General features: G+C 53.5%; 1 protein-coding gene across 5 annotated transcripts in view; it reads right to left on the minus strand.

Moving 5' to 3' along the window:
• Positions 1 to 1985: 1985 nt before the first annotated feature.
• Positions 1986 to 20381, minus strand: part of DIP2C (disco interacting protein 2 homolog C) — a 368761-nt gene continuing 350365 nt past the window's right edge. For 3 of the 5 annotated variants that reach the window (XM_057730680.1, XM_057730678.1, XM_057730682.1), the window contains 6 exons: positions 12383 to 12440; positions 10967 to 11041; positions 9074 to 9248; positions 7511 to 7634; positions 5428 to 5499; positions 1986 to 5015 (listed from right to left, as the gene is read on the minus strand). In XM_057730680.1, the coding sequence (XP_057586663.1) occupies positions 4763 to 5015; positions 5428 to 5499; positions 7511 to 7634; positions 9074 to 9248; positions 10967 to 11041; positions 12383 to 12440 (757 nt within the window). In that variant the 3' untranslated portion in view covers positions 1986 to 4762. The remainder of the gene's footprint in view (positions 5016 to 5427; positions 5500 to 7510; positions 7635 to 9073; positions 9249 to 10966; positions 11042 to 12382; positions 12441 to 20381) is intronic. The other 2 variants (XM_057730681.1, XM_057730679.1) reach the window with 1 other exon arrangement.

Here is a 20381-nt window from a genome sequence, read left to right on the forward strand (position 1 = left end):
CCGGGGTAACGGCCCGCTGATGACCAATGGTTTAACCTTAACCGGAAGACTCCCTAACCCCATCAAGACCAGCCAGCCCACCTCACAGCCCACTCCTGCCTCCAGGAACCCCAGCTGGGGGCATGCTGCCCCGCTGCCCACCTGGGAAACCAACAGCCATCGTCCAGGCACACGGACCTCAAAGCTGAGCCCTTCAGTGGCTGGGGCCACACTCGGCCAAGAGAGCATCCGTCTTTGAGGATTCGACCCCGGCTCTCAGCCTCAGACGCTTTCGATGCTGCATGAACTGTGGGGAAGCCCATCAGACGGTGGTCAGGACAGGTGGCCTCCGCCCTCTCGTGCGGGGCGGAGGAGTGGGACGTGTGGCAAAGCCGCCCCTCAGACCCTGTCCAGGGAGCACGGAAGGGGTCAGGGACTCATCCAGGGTGCATCCGGCCCCTCGGAAAATGTCCCTTGCGAGAGCGGGGAGGGGGCAGCTCTGGTCGCATGCGCCCCCTACCTCACTGCTCCAGCCCGGGCTCCGCTGGAGGGTGGGTCCTGACGCCGTCCTCGTCCTCCTGACGGTCAGAGAAGCGGGGAGGCGGCCGGCTCGCTGACCTCAGCTCCCCTGCATCCCCCCAGGGCCTGCTCAGGCGGGTCAGGCCACACAGGACACAGGCCTGGGTCCCCCCAGGGAAGCTGGACAGGCCCGGGAACGTCAACAGCAACGTGAGGTCAGAGACGACACGGCGGGAGGGGCGCTGCGGCCAGCCGTGCCCTCCGCTCCTCACTTTCCATTTCTGCTCCTTCGCGTTTCCGCTGGTCAGGCTGTCCCCCGAGCCCCACAGCCCCCTGTGGGCCCGTGCTCTCCTGCCAGGTGCCAGCCCACCTGCCGGCCTCCTGCCTGGATGCCCAGCCAGACCGGCCCAGGCCGACACTGCGGGAGGCCTCTGCGCCAGCCCTGGGTGGGCCCCCAGCTCTACCCCCCACAAACAGCCGAGTCAGGGGTGACGGCGATGTGCAGGATGCGGGGGGAGGGCGGGGAAAGGAGAGCCGAGGGGTCACTAAGATGTGGGGATGCGCACCAGCGGAGGGGCAGGTGCAGGACCATCCGAGGCAGCACGGTCGACTGTCTCTCGCGAAACTCACGCCCTGACCTTGGTCTGGCCCAGTTACTTTGTTCATAGATTAACCTTAAAAACGGAAAGACAGTACCAGGGGACCTGAGGGGCCCGCGCCCACCTGGGGGCCGGCAGGAGAGAAGGGCTGGCCTGCCAGTGGGGACCGAGGCTGTGCGTCACAGAGACATGGCTGTTTAGGAAACGGAACCTCTCTCCTCTGCAGCAGTGACACCGTGTCCCACGCGGCGGAGAGACCATGCGACTCGGGGCACCGAGACATCCAAGAGGACGTAAGGCCCAGCGTGGTGACTGGCCAGTGACAAACTCCTGACCGTGTCTCCAGACCTCAGTGTTGTGCAGGAGGGCGTAGAACGCGGCATCAGAGGAAACTACGCACACATGGGCACACACTGCCCAGAGCACGGCCACGCGGGGTGACTCTGAGTCACCCAGCATAGGGGGTCTGCACCAGCCACCCACACTCACAACCTCCACCAGTGGGATGGCCTTGGTACAAGCAGAATTGTGACACAAAGGCACTCAGGTGAAGCCTGGTGATCTGTGTGCAGAATCAGTATTACTGCTTTTCACATGTATGAAACTTATCCTTTTACAGCGATCAAGCTGGAGGCCAGCTAACCTGCTGCTACTTTCCCAGAGACGAAGCCAAGATCAAAACACAGATAAGCCTGGGCTGGAATCGAAGGCGAGACCCACGTCCTGGGAAAGCTTCCTGCAGAGGAGCAGCAGAGATTAGGTGCACACAGACACACTCCTCGTCCCTGAAAGTTACCAATAATCTGTACACTTGGAGCAAAATGTGAACAAATATATTTAGATATATTTAAAAGAATTTAAAAAAACATTTCACAAAACATTTGTTGCCATAGGAATTTTTTTAGCAGTAAATGCCCACATCAAAATTTAAACATTGTTCAAAGTATGATTATCTGTATTGATAAGTAACGCAACAAATTATGTAAACAGAGTCAGATACATTCCTGGTAGGAGTCACTTCCTTCCTGGGATGGAAGCTGGCCCAGTTTTCCAGGGGACCAAGTAAGAAACTGCTATTTTCAGAGCAACAAAAATAAAAGCTTTTATTTGTTCATTTGAATATAAAACAGGCGTTATCACAGATGTACAAAGCTTACTGGTGGTTTAACATACGAGAAGGTTGCCGTCCTTTGCACATAAAAATTGTGTTTGAAACCGTGATTGGTTGAGCACATGAATTTCTCTAACCAGTCACCACACTATGAAATAACGCAGCTAGCATCCGACTGGTAAGAGGGACCGTTTCCCTCGGGTAAAGTGTCAAGCAGGATTAAATAGATATAATAAACAAGCACCATGAGGGGGCCGCCCTGTCGGGTTGGTCTGGGTCTCAGTGACCGCTGTGTACCCTCCTTTGTGCAAGGTGACCACACGGTTTTGTCTGACTCCAAAAGCACAAGGTTGCAAGACAAACACGGGTTACGTTCTCATGAATGACTCGTCCACAGCACAGTTTCTAGTACAGAACGATCCTCCTTTATTGCTAAACGGTGGTACTTAGTGTCTCCTTTCCTTCTTCTTGCACAACAGAACTTGAATCCCAGCCCTGAGCCCTCTGGACCTCAACACTGACTCAGGATGGCAGGACCGACCTCCCCCCCTTGCTGGGCCTCTCGAGTCACCTGCAGTCCCGTTTCCTTGTCATTGTCTGACCCGAAGCCTTAAACTCCTCCCCTTACACAAGGTGGGCGTGTGTAAGTGTCTCTTCTCTGTGTGGTGGGGTTTGTCCCCCTTAGGAAGCAGAAGACTGTGGGAATGTGTATCTGAAGCATGTAGAGAAGTGTTCATACACAGCAATGAAGTCAAACAATATTTTAAAAATCAAATGACTTGTGGAGATGGAAGAATGCACCCCACATGCAGACAAATTTAAAAAAAAAAATATGCCACTTAAAATTTTAACAGCAATTAGCCTTGGATCTCAGAAGTCAAACAAAACTCTCTTGTAGCAAAGGGCTCACTGCCAGCACACGAGCAAAGGGCGATAAGACAACCTCACAGAAAGGCTCTCATCTCCCAGCAGCAATCTCAGTCGTGCAGACCCGCACAGGCCCCCACAGGGTACCCCGGGGCCATCACCAAGGGGACCTCACGCAGACTGAGCGGGCGCGGCCAGGCCGGTCCGACGCAGGGGTATGCGAGGAGCCAGGGGTGTGCGAGGAGCCAGGGGTGTGAGAGGAGCGCTGGAGGTTCCCAGGCGTGTGGGGTGGCAGCAGCAAGAGACAGAAATCAGACGCGTGTCCTTGCAGAAGGTGCAGTGACGGCGGCCTCTGGCCCCAGCCAGCAGCTCCGACGTCCTGGCGGTGGGCTCCCCAGGCGCAACCCCTCCGGGGGAGTCTCTTCCCTCAGGGCCGCGAGGGGTCAGCACTACCCGCTGCACACGACTGCGGGACGACGTTCCTTTTCGTACCGAGAACCAGGAAAAGGCGACACAAACCAAAACGATGGAAATTGTGCAACGAATTCTTGCAGCTGAGAGAGTGCGTGCTGTAGGCCAGCTGCTCCCTGGGCCGTGCCGTGCGTTGGGCACGCGGCGGGCACACGCGGCACCGACGGTCCGTCCGACCCTGCAGCGGAGGGAGACGTGCACGGCCAGCTCCAGCCCGCCACCTCTGGGGTGCCGCCGCCGCCTGCTGGTCTCCGGTTCCCGAGCAACAGTTCCCACGGCACCGCTGGCCGTCGGGCGCGCACACCAGCAGCAGGGCGAGAGTCTATCTACCGTGCAGTGGAGGGGACACCATGCAAGTGACAGGTTCTGCGTTTTAAACTTTAAAATCTCCTCTGTTCTTAGTGAATTTATATTTCATATATATATATTTGTTGTGATGCTATCCACGCAAGATAATACAACACTTTTTATATTAGCAAACATTACAAGACTTTAATATTCTTGAATGTTTTCTCTGTTATACTTCTAAAGAGATCAAAATAAATTAAACGTTTTGTACATAATTACATATGAAGTTAACTTATTTTATCTTTTTAGTTTAGTACAAAGATATCTGCAAGGTAATTGCCGAAATACACCGTATTTATAATTTCTTCTCATTCTATGCTAACTTCAAAGGCCGATTATTAGCCTGTTTCTTCAGCACATTTCTGACAAAGAAAGCTGCTACAATCTAATTGGAAGGTGCTATTTGGAAGGTTTTCTCGTACCTCAACAAACTGTCCTAAAAGGATGAGCTCCAGCAATGGCTTAAATTAGTAGCAGGTCCATGGCATTAAGATTTCATGACACATTAAAACAGAGAAAACAATTCTTTGTCACACTACATAAATTGTTTAAAAGAACCCACCTGGAGGGCAGAATATTTTTTTTAATTGCTATTTTGGCTTAACAAAATACCACATTTACGAAGAAAGCACTTATTATCCAATCATTAAAAAAAAAAGAAAGGAAAGGTTTTGAAATGGGCTTTTCCGACAAACTGGAGGCAGCAACGCGACGTCCTTCCGCGCAAACTTCACATTTCACGTCTCACGCCGAGCCGCCCAGGGCGAGCGGGGGTTTCGCCCTCCCGCGGGGCGGAGGCCCCGCCCGGGACCCGCCCTGGCGTCCGCACCCTGGCGACAGCGGGCAGGCGGCCAGCCTCCGGGGGTGCCTACATGTTGTAGGCCACGTAGATGGGGTCCAGCTGGTCGGCCAGGAAGCCGTCACGCAGGTGCATGCGCTGCTTCTCGCCGCGCGAGTTGATGGGGATGACGCCCACGTCCACCACCACCACCACGCCCACCACCAGGTAATGCTCCTCCAGCACCACGTTGGTCACCAGAGGCACCAGGTCCAGCGCTTCCTGCTCGGACCCGTCCAGCTCCACCACCACCACCAGCAGGTTGGTCCAGGTGAACACGGCGCTGGAAGAGAGAGAAGCATCACTGTGCAGCGGGGAGCGGACGCCAGGCCCCGCTTCCGGCCCAGATGTTCCGCGGGCTCTCCGCGGACCTGCCCGGGCGCTCCGCGGACCTGCCCGGGCGCGGGCCGCCTCAGGCCTGTTGGCCCCCGACCGGCCCCACACTCCCCCACGTGCGCCTCCCACAGACCTGCTCTCACCGGGCAGCTGCGCCCCACCCTCCCTGGATCTGCGCACGGGCCTCTCAGGGTGGAGTCTACCAGGCCCGGTGACCAGGTTAGGGTTCGGGTGACGCGGCTGGCAGGACTGTCGCTGAGGCGGGGGCAGCGGGGTGCTGGGCTGCTCCTGACTTGCCGCTGCCACCAGGGGGATCAAAAGCGTGTGCGGAAGAGCCACCAGCCCCTGGCCCAGCTGACCTGTGGGCTCCAGACACGCTGGGGTCAGACAGCTCAGCAGCCAACTGCAGACCCAGGCGCGTTGACTGGTTCCTGTTTAAAGCACTGAGATTAGATGAGGGCAGTGCAGTGAGACCTGACTCGTGGGGTCACTCCTGGAGAACGCTGGAGATTTATCCAGAAATGTCTTCCTCGGATCTTTCCACAGGAGGGCCACCCAGAGTATTCTGTCTGCCCAATTTGTAAAAGCCTAAGTCCAGTGCTTTACACTTTAAGCCACCTTAACCTTGTATAGTTGGGCTTTTAAAACGCGGTTATTTAAGAACCTTAACACACACCGCCCCGGCCAGCGGAGCCGCATGGAGGACGGGCCAGGCTCCGGGGCCCTGATGTGGGCTGCTGGTTTCTTTCTCTAGCCAGACACAGAGAAGGTTCTGTCTCAGTTGTGAGGCAGGCAGTGTCTGGGAAAACTCACTACCGTCTCCTGACAGTGGAGGGTACGCCTGTTAGGAAACAATGCGTATTTTGTTCCGTGTGGCCAGTGAACGCACAGACACGAAAGGGAAACACGGACTCTGCTTTGTGCCGCGTGTATACACCTAAGGGAACAGCCCCGCCGGGAGCCGTTCAGAGACGACAGGTGTCCACACTGCCGTCCCTGAGTCGCCCGTGACTGCTCCGCGCCCGCTGGGGGCCATCCTACCCTGGCATCTGCAATCGACAGCGCAGCATCGGACCCCCTCGGACCCCACAGGTAACCGGGGTGGGGGCGGGGGCAGGGGAACCTCGCCGGGAGGCCAGGGGCCGCAGCCGCCACGCTCCTTCTGCTAGAGCTCTCCTGGGGCCGCGGTGGCTGAGGGCAGGCCGCAGTCGCGAGGCATCACAGACACGAGCTGGTGTCCTTCTCTGCACAAAGTAACGGACGGCGGTGCCTCGGGGGGGCCCACAGGCAAGGAAGAGGGGAATGACAGCAGAGTCACTGTACCGCACAGACTCCGAGGAAGGGAAACCTTCCGAATAATATAGGGCTTTCCTTCCCTGCTGGGGCTGCATGAGAAGAGGTGGGTGGAGGGCTCACAGCACATGAGCAACGCTCAGAACAGAAACAAGATACCCATGAGGGGCACCCTTGCCGCACACTTTTAAATGGAAATGACACCTTTTCAACTAGAAAGAAAATACTTGGGGGAGGAATACAAGCCAGTCGAAATTATTTTCTTAAAAATAGAAAAACGGAAGCCTGTGATTGGTATTTACAGCTATTTAGACGGAAACTGAGGTGGGCCCCTGCCAGTTTCTGGGCTGATGCCCTCCTGGGGTTTCTGCCCCCTCGACGCAAGAGTGGAGAGGCAGCTCTGGCAGGCAGAGGGCTTGGGTTCAGACGCGCCCCATCACTGCTCGCCCCGAAACGCGGCGCCGTGCGGGGACGAAGCTCTCCCACCCACCCAACCCTTCTGTCTGCCAAGTCCTCTGCTCAGTGCCGTGCGTGGCAAGAACACCTGCCCGCGTCAGCTAACAAGAGGCGGCCAACAATCTCAGACCAACCCACCCATGGGAAAACTGCTCCCGAGAGACTTTGGAACGAGCCTCCCCTGGGGCTCCTGCGCCGAGCTTCCCAACGGGCTCCGTCGGCCTCTGCCAGCCCGGGGACGGAGGGGACGAGCAGACCTGCAGCCGACGGTGCTGAAGCTGCTTCTCCCTCTCAACCGCCACATCGAGGCCCTGAGCAGGTGGTCGGCGCTGCAGCCCCCAGGCCACACCATAGCCAGCCACACGGCCAGGGAGGAGTGTGGCCCCCAAGGCCCCTCACCCCCTGAGGGTGGCTGGGGTGGGTGACGTGTCCCTGACAACATATTGACGTGGCCTCTCCCGGAGCCCGAGGTCTTCCCACAGGCACGCTGGGTTAGGCTCCCGTGGACGGTCTACTTCCCCTACATCACGCCTTCCTTAACAAAATCCTAATCAATGGCTCCCAGGAAACACCACCCAGCCAGCGGCACTTTGCTCTCAGGAAAAGCACCAACTCTGCACCAGGAGTGCTCTTCAGAGGCTCAGGTTTACCCTGCAGAGCTGACTCTGCCCAGGCCCCGGGGCCCATCCTCACCATTCTGTGACACTCTTGTGGGCTCTGATGACCGAGGTCTCGATGTCTATCGGGTGGTACCTCATGCCCCGCAGCTCCATGGCCTCGTCCAGGGCCCCCACCACGTAGAGGGCGTCATGGCGCTCTGCATGGGGAATGGAAACCACGTGAGCATCACCGCAAGGCTGCCCAAGCTGCTTAAAAAATAAGACGGCGGGTGCTACCCCTGAATGCGCAAGAGATGCAAAGAAGAGACTGCTGAGCAAGGGATGCTGTCTCCCTTCAACCAGGGAGACTCTGCAGCCCGAGCCCCTCGGGGAAAGGCACGGGCAGAGGCGCCGCGCGTCCCTCCCCTTACCCCAGGCAAGCAGCCTCCACACGTCCCTCAGTGGCATCAGCACCGCCCGGGACACAGGCCAGCAGACCTGCTCCCTCAGAGGCACAGCCAAAGTTACGCCCAGTACCCTCTGCTTCCATCACGTGAGGCCTTAACAGAAGAGGGAGCGTAGTTTCTGAGAACGCCCGTGATGGCAGATTCCCTTAGCTCGTGTAACTGTTAATTTACTCTCATCCATCGTGCAAAGCTGGGGACAGTGACAACATGCCATCTGTCCATCTTTCCTTAAAAACAAGGAGACATCTTTAATCTTCAGGGTAGTAAACTTATCAGGGTGAGTTTGAGAGAAGCGACTGACGTTTAAGTCAGACGAGACGGAGGCAGTTACTTGGCGGCTTCTGACCACGGCTGCCGTGGGACCCCACCGTCCCAGCCCCCGGGCTCTGCAGGATGGGACCGGCCCTGCCTCCTGGGAAGTCTGGGGAGTCTAAGTTTAGTTCTCCAAGCAACCCTGGACAGCACTCTCAAGTAACAGTCTACGACTCTTCCAGGTTGAAAATGACCACCAGAATATTTTTGTGCTCTTCCCCTAAACTCATGCTGGTTCAGCCAGGTCGGCACAGCTCCCAGCAGGCAGGCGGGGTAGGACACCTCGCTGACCTCTGGGTCTGGGTCTGGTAGGATCTCCCCAAGAAGCCTCAGGTCCCATCCCTGTGCAACACCCAAGTCCTGCCTGTTTCTAGTGAAATAAGGCATGGAGGAAGGACTCCAGGGTCAGCCAAGGCTTGAGGGGTAGGCAGGCTCTCACGTGCTGGTTCGGTGTAACACCCACGCCCAGTGCCAGCCCCTCAGGCGCCCTGTGGCCCCAGGCCCACTGGAGGGGCGCGGGAGTGCAGAGCAGCCGGGGCCGATGCCTCCTGCCTGGCAGAGAACAGCAGCTTCAGGAGGGCTGGGTGGGCCTGGCAGCCCCAGGGCTGGCGACCGGTTGGTGAGCGGCCCTGACAGGCACTGTGTGGACAACGCGGCACCTGGCACCCGCCCCTGGTTTTAAAGGTGTTCCTGGCTCATGGGGGAGCACAGAGCGTGTGACACGCGGCTTCAGCTGCTGTTGCTCTCTCCCCCTTGGCTGCTTTCAGGCTGGCTTGCCGCAAGCACACATGCACGCACGTCCTCCTGGGACTGGCATCCCAAATCCCGGACAGGCTTCCGGGGTCTGAGGACCTTCCTGCTGCCTGCTGGGATCTCACCTCCGTTTGCATCCGTAAGTTCAGTTCTCCGCAGGAACCCCAAATAGCCTGTTCGTGCCCAAACTGTCTGTGTGTCTCCAAAACTTAATCTCGAGTTGAAGTGATCTGACTGGAGGGATTCATCTCCGTAAATAGTGAAATAACCACTGGCATTGTGGGCACTGTGAACCCAGATCTGTTAAGGAAGCAGAATATAACTGGATGAGTTAGCTTGAGATGATATCCAGGGCAGAAACGACTTACAATTCAACAGATTATATTCCGTGCTATTGAAACTGTCCTTGGCCTGCAAAAACAAGACAATTCAGGTTCCTGGGGAGACACAGACGCCACAAAGTTCACTGAAACGAAGGCACAACAGCAAGCTCATGGCTGAGCAAACAACCAAGCCATCATCTGTTGAGAATTCTATTAAAGCAGATGGATTGAGGGCTTTTGAAATAAACATCAAATGAACGAGATTGTATGAGTTTCCTTGTATTTATTCAAAAGGCTGGCAAAATGTTAAAAAGCTTTATGATTTATTTTTCCCTTTCACTTGGTTTGCATACTTCTGGGAATATATTGTAATAAAACAACACAACACAAACTCTAGGAGGGAAAGGCATTGTAACATCAAAAAACAGAGGACAAAAAATGCCTGAGTGTGGTATTTGGGGAAACGGGAAAGAAAGACCTACTGACACGGGTGCTGACCCTGTGAGCGGAGCAGAGCCAGGGACAAGGCAGAGGAGCCCACGTGTCCACACAGGTGAGGCCTGGAGGCGTCCGGGGCTAGCAGGGGGCCCTCAGTCCCACCTGCTGAGCAAACGCAGAAGCCGACTGGAGGGGAGGGCGCACCGCAGAGCAAGGGGGAGGGACACCTGTGAAGACGCCGTCCCACTAGAGCACCAGGGTGCAGCAGTCCCTGCCCCTCTGCCCAGTGCACACTCTCAGCTCTGAACAAGGCTGCCTGCCTCGAGGACAGCACCCTCAGCAGCGCCTCCAGTGCCTGAGATGGCGGGTGCTACGCCCCATTTCCTTCCTCGACATGTATTTAAAGCAAATTCCTAAATAAAGTCTGTATAGAATTCCGTTACCTCACTTCTGATCTTCACATAGAGAGACAAGTGAGGGGCAAAAAACCGCCCAAGAGGAAGAAGGGTTTGGGGGGAGAGCAGTGGTCAGGACTCACACCTCACCACTACTCACCCCTTCACGAGGTACACGCGCGTGCCCGGGCACCACTCCGGGAGGGGGTGGGGCTGGTGTGCAGGTGGGCGCCAGCCACGGCAGTGCTCTGTGTGCGGCCAGAAGGAAGGGGGGAAGCTGACCACATGCAGGCGGCCCCTGCAAGAGGGTCCTTGCGGGCAGGACACGGTCACTGTGGGCTTGGTCTCAGAGAGCAAAATGGGGCAGTGTGGGGGAGGCAGATGTGCTGGAAGAAGCAAGTCAGTCGGAGAGAGAAGCACGGGAGAAGGCAGAGGCGGGCACACCTGGCTGCCCGCACAGGGTGAGCTGCAGGATGACAGCCCAGGAAGGGCCTCCCTGTGGCCACAGCCGGCAGCGTGCGGGACAAGGCGGCCGGCGGGGAGTCACCAGTCAGGTTCCCTGTCAACCCAAGGCAGTGAAAGTACATTCTGACCCAGGTAAACACCTGTCGGGTCCCTAGCCCGCCTGCCACGGCTGCTGGTGCTGCTATGGTTCTGGGTCTCCACCACGCTCTGGGTGAGGGGCTTTCCTGCCGTGAAGACAAAGCCAGGGCTGGGAAACAAGGACACTCAGCGCATACTCGTGAAGTTTCCTCTTTTCAAAGAATCTATGATGTTCCCTTAAGGAAATCCCACTTTGTAATCCTGAACTTTCATGGACACCCTGTACCTTGCCTCACCCACGTGAGTCCCCAGAACTCACCTCACCCAAGTGTGAGTCTCCCAATGGTCCTTTCGTTTCTGGGTTGGCAATTATGATCCGAACCCCTGGAAGTATCTACATGGGAAAGAAGAGTTTCGTCAGCGGACAAACATACAGGTAGGTACTACACAATCAACCTTGACCTTGCCTTCATGCCATGTGCCTATTTTCCTTGTTAAAATGGTTTAGAAAATCAATGGTTTTAAATCAAAATTACATACCACAGCGTCACGTAATCTCAGCAAAACAATTACATTTTATTGTAATTATTACAATGACAGTGCCTATGTTAAAGTGATCCTGAAATTAAGAATTTGAACAGAAACATGATAAATGATATAATTTAACAACCTCAGTGCCTGCACAATAGAATTTCGTATGCGTCCTCTGCGCCACTGAGGGCATACCCCTACGGCTCCGCCCCTCCTGCACCACCCCGCCCGCTTTTCCTGCAGGCAGACATCTTCCAGCACAACGTCGATACTAAGCACCTCCTCCTTAATGGACATTGAGCTCAGAAATGCTCCAGACTCCACTGAAACCACGTAACGAAGCAAAAGTGGATTCTGGAGATTTAGAACAGAACTCGTCTCAGTTCAGCTAATTAACACCCCACGCTTGACGGACGGCCCACCAGAGCAAGTTGGGTGAGTGGGTAGCGCTACGTCCCACCTTAGAGCCAACTTAGAACCAAGAATTTTAACGGGCAGTCATGTAGACACAGACTGTAAATGGTCCAAAAGCAATATGCTTTTAGAATTATGTTAAGTGGAGAAGAGAGCTGCAGATTGGACCCAAGAAAGAAAAAAAAAGTCTTCATTTAGTTTTAAATACATTTCTTGCACTTTGGTGCTGTAAACAACATAACCACCATGGCAGGAACAACGCACTGTCCCCTGATAACCATCCTTTGCCCAATTCCACAGTGAACAAACTCTTAACTGTCAGCTAGGTCCACAGACACTCAGAACCAACATCATGCTGCCCCCTGCCTTTCAGCTGGGACCAAGCCCAGCGGTACTTCAGTGTGAGAGAGGCCGCTGAGGAGCCGTCCTTACGGTCCGCGCTTTTTGCCTCCTCCTTTTTCTGCTTCTCCTCCTCTGGCTGGAACGTGCAAAGGAAGGCTGGAGCTGCAGAAGCCACCTCAGACCCCTAGGTACCCTTGGGAACGGAGGCCAAGAAAGAAGGTGCCACAGCCCCTGGTGCTTTCTTTTACACGAGGAAAAAAACCTAACTCATTAAAAACACTGTCATTTTGAGCATCTGTGCTCATGGCCAAAATCAGTCCTGATATATTACATTCAAAACAACTTTTCTGGAAAAAAAAAAATCTACCACGTATTTCTTAAACTTTCAAAGCCGATCGACTGAGACTACGTTTACATGCAGGTGCACACACCTTCTCTCAATACTTACCTTTCCTGATTCCATGAGGGGCAAACTATGAGGAGATCCTCTTTCCACCAAACGGACTCTGCAAAGAGAAACAGAAGGTATTATTGTGTTTTCTGACCAGTGGTCCCTTCCTCCACATTCAGCACTTGGTCAGCGCCTGGCCGTTCGATGGGGACAGTAACTCTGTTGCTTAGCATTATGCAGTGCAAGGATCGTCTAGAAGTCAAAGAACAAGCCGACGATATTAGAGAGGAAATGGTGAGGAGAACGGAGATGCAGTCTCATCTACCAGCCTGCAGCACGACTGGGAAACAATTCTGTGTTTATAGTAACTGAGGGTCCATGTAGCACTTGCAGGAAAGGGAAAGAGTAAGGATTAAACTACATTCCTCAAAAAGTCACCCCTTCTCCCCCACCCCCGCCCAGTGACAGCGACACCTTGTCCGGAAGCCCTCACGGCCCTGCCCCCACAGACCACAGGCGGGGCCTCAGACGCAACAGCATAGAATCCACCTCCTTGATCAGGCGCACAGGAGAGGACTGGCCAGTTCACACAGCAAAAGCTCCTTTCAGAAGGGAAGCTCTTCCATTTAAACCTATTTGCTGGTGATTTAATCTTAAGAACTGTGGAGGGCCTTGGTGCCAGTCACGACCCGAGCGCGTAAGTCCTTCCCAGCTGTGTTATTTTAACTCGTCTAGGACAGGTTTCACATCTCTCCATGTTGCTTGGACACTGTGATGCGGATTGTTCATCTACAGTCAACTTTTAATTAAGGAAAACGGAGTGAGGGGACCCCTCTAGGATGCTTGACTGCAGGATGAAGAGGGCCAGCACGAGGGTGGGGTCTGGGAGCACGGGACTGACAGATTCACCACTGTGACCCAGTCTCTGTATCAGCACAGATCTGCCCCATCACTGCTCAGTGTTGCAGGAGGGTGTGAGCATGGAAGGAAGGACCCTGAGAGTCCCAGCCTCAGTGGGCTCCTTCGTAGGCTCCGCTCCAGTCGCCCACGGTGAGGGTCCAGGGCGTAGATGAGAACGTGAGCAGGAGGAGGGCAGAGAGACAAGGTCCCAACAGAGAGGGGCGCGAGCAGGGCTCCCATGCGGGCAGGTGTTCTGGGGCCGCGGGCATCTGACCAAGGGCTCCCTGCGGCAGCTCCAAGCACTCGGCGGCTGAAAAGCTCTTCTTCTCAGGCAAAGGATGCCCTTCCGTCCAGCTAGCCTTTTGGTGTGGTGTCCTGAGTTGCTGCAGACAAAAGTAGCAGAGGAGATCCTGGGAGGGCTGGAGTACCTGAGTGGCTATGGCCGTGATATGGTGAGTGCCAGAAATCACTGCAGCAACTCTGGACCATCTGACACCTGCCACACGCTTCGTGTTTATCTCTAGGAAGACCCTATGCTGACAGCAGGAGATGAGGGCTGTCAAAGAAACCCACCTAGAGCTTACATGACCTAAGCCTTCTAGAGTACGGGCACACCTCCTCTTTTTTTTTTTTTTTTCCTGCTTCACATTTTTAAAAAAATTTTTATTTATTTATTTATTTATTATTTTTTGGGGGGTACACCAAGTTCAATCAACTGTTTTTATACACATATCCCCATATTCCCTCCCTTCCTTGACTCTCCCCCACCCTCCCCGCCCCAGTCCTCTAAGGCATCTTCCATCCTCGAGTTGGACTCCCTTTGCTATACAACAACTTCCCACTGACTATCTATTTTACAGTTGGTAGTATATATATGTCTGTGCTACTCTCTCGCTTCTTCTCAGTTTCCCCTTCACCCCCCGCCCCCTCCCAAACCTCGAGTTCTCCAGTCCATTCTCTGTATCTGCTTCCTTGTTCTTGTCACTGAGTTCATCAGTACCATTTTTAGATTCCGTATATGTGAGTTAGCATACAATATTTGTCTTTCTCTTTCTGACTTACTTCACTCTGTATGACAGACTGTAGTTTTATCCACCTCATTACATATAGCTCCATCTCATCCCTTTTTATAGCTGAGTAATATTCCATTGTATATATATGCCACATCTTCTGTATCCATTCATTTGTTGATGGGCATTGAGGTTGCTTCCATGTCCTGGCTATTGTAAAGAGTGCTGCAATAAACATTATGGTACACGTTTCTTTTCAGATTATGGTTTTCTTTGGGTATATGCCCAGGAGTGGGATTACTGGATCATATGGTAGTTCTATTTGTAGTTTTTTAAGGACCCTCCAAATTGTTTTCCATAGTGGCTGTACCAACTTACAGTCCCACCAACAGTGCAGGAGAGTTCCCTTTTCTCCACACCCTCTCCAACATTTGTTGTTTCCAGATTTTGTGATGATGGCCATTCTGACTGGTGTGAGGTGATACCTCATTGTGGCTCTGACTTGCATTTCTCTGGTGATGGGTGATGTTGAGCATCTTTTCATGTGTTTGTTGGCCATCTGTATGTCTTCTTTGGAGAAATGTCTATTTAGGTCTTCTGCCCATTTGTGGATTGGGTTATTTGCTTTTTTGGTATTAAGCTGCATGAGCTGCTTGTATATTTTGGAGGTTAATCCTTTGTCCGTTGTTTCATAGGCAATTATTTTTTCCCATTCTGAGGGTTGTCTTTTAGTCTTGTTTATGGTTTCTTTCGCTGTGGCACACCTCCTCTTATGGCACTTGGCTTTACTGCACTTTGCAGATACTGTGGTTTTTGGTTTGTTTGTTTGTTTGTTTAATAAATTGAAGGTCTGTGGCAACCCTGCATGGAACAAGTCTATCAGTGTCATTTCTTCAGTAGCATTTGCTCACTTCACATCTCTGTCACATTATGGTAGTAATTCTTGCCATATCTCAAACTTTTTTGTTATTATTATACGCATTTGTTATGGTGATCTGTGATCAGTGGTCTTTGATGTTACTATTGTAATTGTTTTGGGGCGCCACAAATTTGCCCTTATAAGATGGTGAACTTAATTGATAAATGCTGTGTGTTCTGGCAGCTCCACGGATGGGCCACTCCCCGTCTCTCTCCCCCTCCTCAGGCCTCCCTGCTCCCTGAGACACAATGATACTGAAATCAGGCCAATTAATAACCCTACAATGGTCTTAGTGTTGAAGTGACATTCTTCTCAAGGAAAAGTCACCCATTTCTCACTTTAAACAAAAAGCTAGAAATGATTAAGTTGGTGAGGAAGGCAGGTCAGAAGCTGCGATGGGTTGAAAGTAGGCCTCCTGCACCAGACAGTTAGCCAAGCTGTAAACACCAAGGGAGAGTTCTTGAAGGAAATGACCAGTGAGCATGTGAAACAGCCTTGTTGCTGAGATGGACAGTGGTCTGGATGGAAGACCAAAACAGCCACAACATGACCTTAAGCCAAAGCCGAACCCAGAGCAAGGCCCTCACTCTCTCCGACTCTTTGAGGACCGAGAGAGGTAAGGAAGCTGCAGAAGAAAGTCAGAAGCTGCAGAGGCTGGTTCATGAGGTTTAAGGAAAGAAGTCTTTTCCGTAATATGAGAGAAAGGGGAAGCAGCAGGCGCTGACGCAGAAGCTGCAGCGAGTTACCTAGAAGACCCAGCTCGGCTCACGCACGAGGTGAATCCACTAGACAACACGTTTCAGTGCAAGCGACACAGCCTCCAGTCGGAAGAGGCCACCAAGGACTCTCATAGCAAGAGGGGAGAGGACAGTCCTGGCATCAAAGCTTCACAGGGCAGGACGACTCTTGTTAGGGGCTGAAGCAGCTGCTGACTTGAAGTTGAGCCAGTGGTCACCTACCATCTGAAAATCCCAGGGCCTGTAAGAACTACGCTGAATCGGCTCTGCCTGTGCTCTGTAAATGGAACAACAGAGCCCGCATGACAGCATGTCTCCTTACAACATGGCTTCCTGAGTATTTTAAGCGCACTGTTGAGATCTGCTCAGAAAAGAAATCCCTTTCAAAATACTGCTGCTCATTGACAATGCACCGGGTCACCCAAGAGCTCCAATGGACGTGGACAACGAGATGAAGGTTGTTTCCACGTCTGCTCACACAACACCCACTCTACAGTCCCTGGGTCAAGTAGTAATTTTGACTTTTAATGCTTATTATTTAAGAAATACATTTTATAAGGCTATAGTTGCCATAGACAGTGATTCCTCAGATGGCTCTGGGCAAAGTTAATTGAAAACCTTCTGGAGAGGACTCGCCGTTCTAGATGCCATTAAGAATATTCATGATTCATGCAAAGAGGCCAAAATACCAACATTAACAGGAGTTTGGAAAAAGTTGATTCCAACTCTCATGGACAACTACGAGCGGTTCAGGACTTCCGTGTAGGAAGTAACTGCAGAGGTGGTGGAAACAGCAAGCAAACTAGAATTAGAAGTGGAGTGCGACTGAACTGCTGCATCTCAGGATAAAACTTGGATGGACGAGGGGTTGCTTTAGGGACAAGCAAAAAAAGTGGTTTCCTGAGATGGACTCTACTCCTGGTGAAGATGCCATGAAGACGGCTGGAATGACAACAAAGGGTTTAGAATAAGACACACATACTTCCCTGGTGGAGCAGTGGTTAAGAATCCGCCTGCTGATGCAGGGGACACGGGCTCGATCCCAGGTCTGGGAATATCCCACAAGCCAAGGAGCAACGAAGCCCGTGTGCCATAACTACTGAAGTCCCCGCAGTGAAGAGTAGCCCCCGTTTGCTGCAACTACAGAAAGCCCGCACACAGCTACGGAGACCCACGCAGCCAATAAAAATAAATTAAAAAAAAAAAAAAGAATATGACATAAACTCAGTAGCTAGACAGTGGCAGGGTTAGAGAGGACTGACTCAAATTTTGAAAGAAGTTCTGCTGTGGGTAAAATGCTATCAAACAGCACTGCATGCTACAGAGATAGCGTTCCTGAAGAGTCAATTAATGTGGAAAACTCCATGGTTGTCCTATTTTAAGAAGTTGCCGCAGCAAGCCCAGCCTTCAGCAACCACCACCCCGATCAGTCGGCAGCCGGCAATATCAAGGCAAGACCCTCACCAGCAGGAAGATTATGACCTGCTGAAGGCGCAGACGACGGTTAGCATTTTTCAGCAACAAAATATTTGAAAATTAAGGTATGTACCTTGTATTTTTTCAGACATAATGCTACTGCACACTTAACAGACTGCAGCACAGTGTAAACATAACCTTTATATGCACCGGGAAACCAAACACTTGCTTTACTGTGACATTCGCTCTACTGTGGTGGTCTAGAACCAAACCCACAGACTCCCTGAGGTCTGCCTGTGAGCCGACAGGCTTAACAATGCTCTCCTTCAAAGTAAAGGACTGCCTGCATTAAGACAGAATTAAAAGGGACTAAAACTCGTCTAGGACCCAGGCAGCATCATGCTAGTTTAGGGTGGGTTATACTTAAGAGTCACCATTAGAACGCTGAGACTCCAGGGAGCTGTCAGGCAGGTGTGATGAGAGCGGGAAGCAGCAATGCTGGGAATGAATGGTAACTTCTCACAGCCTGCTGGGCCGGGCGCCCCGCCTGCCACACGGAACTAAATGAGGCTGATCCGAGCCGTCAGGTTAAGTGAAGAAGCCTGTGTCCAAGAGCTGGCCGGCCAACTGTGGAGTCTGGACGTTGGCAATTGGCTACAGATGGAGAAAGCGATAAAGAGGCCCAGTCGGCTGGGAGGATGAGGAGGCAGGAGCATGGGTGAGGAAAGAGGGAAAGGAGGAAGAAGACGGGGCCGAGGGAGCGGTCGGCTCAGCCCTCCTCGCCTGGCCGCTGCTGTGGGCTGGGGCAGCTGGCCAGCCAGGGGGCCGGGCATCCTACAAAGGCCAAACTATCAGACCAGGGGAGGGAACAAAACCTGGGCCCAAATGAGAAGCTGGATAAGCTGGATAAGCTCCACTCTGCCGGGTGTAAACTCACAGCCACTGCATAGGTCTCTGGCAGAGGCACTACGACAGGGATGACGTCTGAGTGGCCACCTGGTGTCATGACTGGAACCAGGCCACTTGAGCCAAGAGAGTGGGAACAAATGCCCTAGCCTGTGACTCGAGCCCAGACGCTGTTCTTCTCCTCCTCTCAGACCCCAAGGCTCCCACCAACACGAGGACTGAGTGTACCGCCCGGTCCTCCTTCAGCAGCGGGACTGCTGGCCATGCACTCTGGCTGGCCTCTGCCTCTCTGGCCAGAAGGCCTCCCCATCCTTGTTCAGCTCTTGGAGTTTATCTTGTCTCCTGTCCCTCCCCGCTGAGCTGCAGCCTCCGAGGAAGGCAGGATCTCAGCTGTGGATCTCACCTGAAACGTGGGAAACTCTACTGCTGAGAACTCCCTGCAGCCTCCTGGCTGGGCTGCTGAGTGGTGGCAGGGACCTGGGCAAGCGCAGAGGGTAGACGTAAGGATGGAATGAAGAATTCCTTCTCTGGTCAGCACGAGATGGCGCTCTTTGTCAGCGATTCACAGGCAAGCAGGAAAGAAGCGCTGGAATCCCTCAGGGGTGGTCTGTCCTGCCAGCAAATGCCACACAGGTGGCCCTTCACGCACTTGAAAATATGCACAGAGCGAAGAGAAAAGCACCCCTACAGTAGGAGGCAGAGATGTTTCTCCTGGAAGAGCTGGGAGCCACACACACATGTGCAGCACACACAGTGGGCGAGGGAACCACAGAAACAGGAAACGCGGCGCCCACCCGCCTGGGCACCATGGGGGGGGAAGGCTTTCTCCTCCCTGGGACCATGCCTGCCCACACATCGTCCCCCAGTGGCTCTGCAGACGCGTCACAATCAGGAAACCATGCATCTGCCCCGCAGGAGGGCTGGCAGCACCACAGCTGCTGTCAGGAGCCGGTCACTTCAGAACTAGGGACGACGAGCCTGGTGGGGGCGCGTCCTGACAGAGCCGGTCGAAAGGGGATAGGCGTGCCTGTCTCTGACCGGGAACGCGGCCTAGCCCCAGCCACCCTGGTGGTCACTGTGACCACCTGCGCCTTCCATCGCGAGAGCCCAGCGGCCACCCCAGATGCACAGGAAGAGGAGCCGACGGGGCCCAGTACCGTCCCCGGGCAGCCAGGACGAGGTGTGCTGCGGGCGGTCCTGCATCCAGGCGTCGGGGGAGGACAGGGCCTTCGGCAAGGGACATGGTGATTGTTCCTTAGTGTGAGGCACTTATTTGGGTTTTTCTCTCTCTCAGTTCCCAGATGATAGCATAGATAACATCTGCTCAGTGACTACAAAGAACTTCCACAGAACTTCTGAGGAAAAGCATATTATTCAGTAATTACAGAGCTAAGTAGAGACACTGTTTAAGGCATTTGATTTCTGCTTCTGAACACGTTCTTCCTGACAAGGAGCAGCAAACGTTTACTCAGTGCTAACCTGGAGCCAGACGCTGCTCTCAGGATTTTCTTACGTGCTAGCTCACACAGGACAGACAGACAGCAGTGCAACGGCTCAACAGTCAGAGCAGAATAGGACATCAAGTTGAAAGTTGAATAATCGGGCCAGTAAGGAAGAAAGAGGGTTTTCACAGACCTATACTTTTTCACCCTATCTCCACTTGGTACCTACTGAAACATACTATTGGCCATGTAATTTAAAAATGCAAACGTACATGCAAGGATGAGGAAGGGACAGAGAATGAAGACGATGGCTGTGTGCAGCCTCAGGAAACTGCATTGCTAACGGAGAACCCTGCCTCTGGGAGCAGGTGCTGCAGACACGGGAGCTCTGCCTGGGGACACTCCAGCCTGCTGCAGCATGCCTGGTAGACCCTGAGCTTCTCCTGCTGCCTCCCTGTCAGGCCTGTCAACCTGTGCTTCTCCATCCTGAACTGCACCACAGAACCGTTCTGTCCCACCTCCTACAAATGCTCGCTGGCTGGTTTCATCAGCCATGGTGGGTGGTGGGCAGGAGCCGTGCACCCCTAGACGCCGGCAGGAACTGGACTTCCTGCACAGCTTGTTCAGGAAGGCTCAACTCAATCTGGCCCCAGAGATGCACAGTGACGGATCCAGACCTGTTTACGGACTTCATCTGGAAGGAGACGTTTTAACGTGCGTGAGGCA

The sequence above is a fragment of the Hippopotamus amphibius genome, chromosome 4, assembly GCF_030028045.1.
Source record: "Hippopotamus amphibius kiboko isolate mHipAmp2 chromosome 4, mHipAmp2.hap2, whole genome shotgun sequence".
Classification (NCBI taxonomy): domain Eukaryota; kingdom Metazoa; phylum Chordata; class Mammalia; order Artiodactyla; family Hippopotamidae; genus Hippopotamus; species Hippopotamus amphibius.